Genomic DNA, 5,772 nt, shown 5'->3' with positions numbered 1-5,772 from the left:
TTACCTGCTTTATTCTGAAATGAGTGGCACCTAGTGGAAGCAGCTGAAAGTCTGTGGTTTTTCTTTTTTTCCCTCATCTTTAAGAATAACAGTATTCATATCATGTGTTATTATAAAGGTTTTTTTTCCAGTAGGATGTTGTAAAAATTTAATAAGCTCACATTTGTAAGAAATATGATACATGTTAAGAAGTTACTAAATGATAGCTATTAATTATTTCAAGTTGCAAAAATTAATTCTGCAATGTAAGGAGTGAAATCTTAGGTTAGTTAATCCATCTTACTGTCCTTTCACACAGACAAAAATATTGGAAAGAAAGAATCTGATCAGACATCATTCAGCCTAAGATAATTCTCTTTAAATCTTCAACCTTATGGTCTTTCATGAATGGCACTAGGCCTGGAACATACTGCCCAGATGGCTCCTTCCTTTCACAATCACTCCGATCCCCAGGATGTGTGGTATGTCCTGATTGGAATCCCAGGACTGGAAGGTTTGCACAGCTGGATTTCCATCCCTATCTGTTTTATGTACATTGTGGCTGTAGTAGGCAATATCTTCTTGATCTTCCTGATTATAACTGAGCGCAGTCTCCATGAACCCATGTATTTCTTCCTGTGCATGCTGGCCTCCGCAGACCTCCTGCTCTCCACAGCCACAGCCCCCAAGATGCTGGCCATTTTCTGGTTCCATTCCACAGATATATCCTTTGGTAGCTGTGTATCTCAGATGTTCTTCATACATTTCATCTTTGCAATAGAATCTGCTGTTCTCCTGGCTATGGCATTTGACCGTTATGTGGCCATCTGTTACCCACTGAGATATACCACCATACTAACCTCCATGGTCATTGGGAAGATTGGCATAGCAGCTGTGGTCAGGAGCTGTTTCATCTGCTGTCCATTCATCTTTTTGGTATACCGACTCACATATTGTGGGAGAAAAATCATTCCCCATTCGTACTGTGAGCACATGGGCATTGCCAGATTGGCATGTGATAACATCAAGGTCAATATTATTTACGGCCTGACTGTGGCCCTACTCTCCACGGGGATGGATGTAGTGCTCATCATTCTGTCCTACACACTGATACTTCGCACAGTATTCCAGATACCTTCCTGGACGGCCAGATTCAAGGCTCTAAACACATGCGGCTCCCATATCTGTGTCATATTTATGTTCTACACACCAGCATTCTTTTCTTTTTTCGCCCATCGCTTTGGAGGTAAAACCATCCCTTCTCACATCCATATCCTTGTGGCCAACCTCTATGTGGTGGTGCCCCCTATGCTCAATCCCATCATTTATGGGGTGAAGACGAAACAAATTCAAGATCGATTAATTTTGTTATTCTCTGCTCTCAGCACATACTGCTAAAGAAGGATAGTGCTAAATATTGGGTATTTCTGAAGAAGACATGCACACACATTTCTCTCTTTCTCATTCTATCTAAAAGTGTGTTGCAGTAAGAAATAAGAACAAACAAAATCTACAGAAACACTTCAACATCAAAGGAGAACATCTATGAGTTTGTGCTCCATCTTCCTAAGGCATTCAAAGATTGTGAAAAGATACTTTGAAATAATGAAATTTTCAGTTTTTCTGGATATAGTATTTCCATGCATTTTAACTTATAAGATACATAAAGGTAAGTGAGAAAAGAGAAATATATTTTAGGTTTTAATCCAGTTTAATTCTTTCTATGGAGATATAGAAGGCAGGAATAGTGAGTCACTGAACATTTTATAGCCAGTTCAAAATTCTCTCAAATATAATACACTCCCACTGTCTTCTCTAATTAGTTGTACTGATAACATGAAGCTACTGCATCACAGTTGTTTCTATTAGCACCTGAAGTTAAAATTTATCTCTAAAATCATGTATTTTCTGATTCACTGATATCTCACAAACTCTGATGTATAAAATAGACAGATATGCAGATATACAGATATACAGATATATATATAGAAAGAGAGATCGAGAATTATATATAACATATATATATAGAGAGAGAGAGAGAGAGAATTAGTTAAATTTAATTTAATTGAATTAAATTAATTTGAATTAATTGAATTAATTAAATTGAATTTAAATAATAATAACCAATATTAAATGAGACTTCCTGGATGATTTAAAAGCTGATATGTATTTTTCTCTATATTGGTGATTTTAAGCTCAAATCATCAATGGAACATCCTGGCGCCAACAGAGACATCACTGAAAGTGATTTAAAAGTTGCATACTTAGGTTATGAACAATTGGGAAATAAAAAAATAAAATAAATCCAATACAAGATTACTGAGAATATTTTCTAACAAACATATGAAATGTTTTTTCTTCACACCAAATGTAACTATCTGTAAGCTTATTTAAAGACCATACCTTAACTCTTTAATGCAGTACCAGTAAACACTTTCATAATATATCCTTCTTAAAAATCTAGTACAATGCCATGAGAATGTGAAAATTACATAATTTACAGCAGAAGAAAGGAAAAAAAATTAACTATGAGAAATTTGATGTGCTCTCTTGAATACTTGTGACCTTTTTATGCTTTCTTTATGCTTAATTTTTCTATGTTTTTTTTAATGGAAATACACACACATCTGTAAGCCCAAGAATAATAAAGCTACAGGTGAATTTTTCCATATAATTTTCATTGTTGGGAAGGGAGAAGAAAACCCAGAAAATACACTTAATTTGTGCTTACTGGTTACTATACCAAATATTTAACCACTGTATGTGTTTATTTTCAAAATATTTGGATTTCATGGCATATTTGTAAAATTCTACCTTTTTAACCTTTTTTAATGGCCTTTACATTCTGATGTGCAATTTATACTCAGTGTTATGTTTATCCGTCTCAATACTAAAAGATTCTATTTAAATGTAGGTAACAATATTTGTATTTTATAAGTGAACAATTTTAAATCAAAGAGGTGTGATAAATTTCCCAAATTCTCAGATCAAATGTCGTATGTGAATAGAAACCTAAGTATACATTTTAAATACCAATATTCTCAACCAAAAAAACAGCACTGCCTAATAAAATTAGCATATTTGGTTTTGCAAAACCAATTGCCAGCTCCAGGGTAAGTATATCCCACAGCAAGCAAGGCACACTGCAGGGCTCTGTTAGTTCTCTCACTCACACACAAGAACCTTCGTTAAAGATCAGGTAGACATGTTTCAAAATATTACTGACTTCTTGTTTTTAATTTTAGCCCATTTCTTTTTTAAATCTCCAAATTGTTACTATTATCCTAATTTTACCTTCATGCATAAGCTTTCTAAATAGGAGTTTTGTTTGAATGACTGAATTTTTAAACTTCTGTTTAATATTTATCTCATCTACTATATTTTTTCTAAAGTAATATTGTACATATTCTATAAACACAAAGGGTTTATCTGCTTGTTTGGACCATAAATGAAGATATAATCAAGCTGGAAAGGCACATCAAATGATCAACTAGGTTATGAAAAACAAATAGAAGTTTAGGTTATAGGCATGAGAACTGTCAAAAAGAAAAGTGGAAAAACTACCTTAGCCCCGAGCTGGCTATTTGTGAAAAGAAAGTTCCATTTTTTCCTAAAAGGCCTCTAAAAATGAGCATCCCAGATTAGCAAGCTAGGAAGCACAGAGTTTCTGTATCTAAGGATATAAACGCAAGGGGACAAATGCCTAAGATATTTACATAGCATCCTGAGCATAATGCTTTTTTACCAATTAATCAGTTAAGATACTGAAGTATAAGTTAAGAATTTATGATAATATTTTTCTTAATCCTTTATTAATATTATTGGGCATGATCAAGCATGTCACCTAAATTTTATAATGACTTAAATCTCAAATATCTGCTGTGAGTATCCACTACACCTTTGCAGGTGCTCAAAGAACTTGATCCCTATGGCATTAGATAGATGTCAGGAAGAAGTTGATGGAGAATAGGGAGGAGTTATTTAAATACCCTTGGTATACTTATAGCATACACAGTAGCATATAAGATTCATTAAAGTGACAATTTCCCTGGAAGCTTGATTGGCAAGCTCAAACTTCAGCATTGTGTATTGCAATTTTGGTAACATAATTTATTTCCACTTGCTGAAAAATAGTGCTGTTCTGAGTAACAATGACTTTCTTAGTGTGAGAGGGATGCACAGAAGCACCAACCTGTGCATTAATAGAAACAAATATAAGAGTAGTTTTAAGCCTCATAAAGAAAATTGATGGTTTTTTCAAAAATTACATTTGTGGACTGAGGCATAGGATGCCATACATCATGTATTAAACTTCAGAGAAAACAAAGTGCAAGTGTATCTTGATATTGTTATACTTTGTCAGTTGAATAGTCCGAGCAGACTCTAGCTGGATATCTCCATCCGTCCATTCATTTATTCAATAAACATTTGTTGAACATAATCTGTCTGAAAGACATATTTTTTGATACTGTAGTTATAAATGTGAACAAGAAATGTTCTTGGAATTCAAGGCCTAATAATAAAGAAACACATAGAGAGAGATAAATGAATTAAGGGTGTTTTTGTTCTTTGAAACAAGTATGCACAATTTGAATGAGGGACCAAAGGGTGAATGACAGTGCATCTTAATTTTGTCATTGAGAAGAGAGAATTTCCATGTGAGGAAGTTCCATCAAACATGAACGGGTCTTATCCAGAGAAAGCTCAGATGAGGAACAGAAATCTCTGTAGGTTAAGCAAGCTGAACACATAGATGTAGTTGGGAAGCCACAGTTGATTTATAGAAATGCAAATGTGTCTATTTACACAATGGAATATTATTCAGGAATACAACCCTGTCGGTTGCAGCAACATGGTTAGAACTGGAGGCTGGTAAGAATAAGTGAAGTAAGCCAAGCACAGAAAGATAAATATCACACGTTCTCAGTCATATGTGGGCATGAAAAAAGTGTATCTCTTGTTGATACAGGGCAGATCTTTGGTTATTGGAGCCTAGGCAGGGGAGGAGAGAAGGGAAATGAAAAGGACAAAAGAATATAAATGTATCAATTATGACTGAACTACATAGTGAAAAATGGTAGAGATGGTAAATTAACATTAGAATTGAAAAAGTATATACAATTACTTTATAATTAAAAAATGAAATGCTATATTTAAAATTATTACCACTTTGGTTATATACAGACTGTATTGTAGTAATATTGGCAAGATAAAGAAGACCCACGTCTTTAAGGGTCTTTACATCATACTATCAACATCTTTATTTAGTTTACAAACAACATGGAATCATTGTTTTATAAAAACATAAAATATGATTCAGTACTGATCAAATTAACTTATGATAGTAATGTATTTCATGAAGGTCCATACATAAACAAGGAAATAAGTTATCAGTCAAATGAAAGAAAAATATTCAATGTGTGATATGAACAGATGTCTTGTTGACCTTAGTAATTCTACAAATTACCTTGGCTTATAATATATGCCCTATTCATTTTAATTTCAACAAGGAACTGTATTTGGAGGTAAAAACAAGAACATAAATAAAACAAAATCCTCTGGTGCAAGAAATCCAGGTTTGCCTATAACACAATAATAGCATGTCATTAACATGCTACATAACTATTGATTTTCAGTTGGTAAAATGAATTTATATTAGTTTCTTACCCATTGTGTATAATTAAATTCAATATGTCATGTGATGCATTCAGTATATAATACATACTAATACTAATTTTTTTTTTCTGATGATGGTTAACTTCATTGAAGAAGGATGTTGTTGATCTCAGAAAA

At 33.4% G+C, this 5,772-nt stretch overlaps 1 protein-coding gene across 1 annotated transcript; it reads left to right on the top strand.

Annotated features, from left to right (window-relative positions):
- Positions 1-377: 377 nt before the first annotated feature.
- LOC100956847 (olfactory receptor 52Z1-like) lies at positions 378-1,377 on the top strand. The gene has a single exon (XM_003781442.2). It carries the CDS (start codon positions 388-390, stop codon positions 1,375-1,377), a length of 990 nt encoding a protein of 329 aa, XP_003781490.2. The 5' UTR covers positions 378-387.
- The last annotated feature ends 4,395 nt before the right edge of the window (positions 1,378-5,772 follow it).

This window comes from Otolemur garnettii, unplaced genomic scaffold, assembly GCF_000181295.1.
Source record: "Otolemur garnettii isolate 467f Iridium unplaced genomic scaffold, OtoGar3 scaffold00001, whole genome shotgun sequence".
NCBI lineage: Eukaryota > Metazoa > Chordata > Mammalia > Primates > Galagidae > Otolemur > Otolemur garnettii.
This window is presented reverse-complemented; position numbering and strand designations above follow the sequence as displayed.

Coding starts and splice junctions, on each gene's coding strand:
- LOC100956847 (XM_003781442.2), top strand. CDS start 388: ATGGCACTAGGCCTGGAACATACTGCCCAGATGGCTCCTTCCTTTCAC.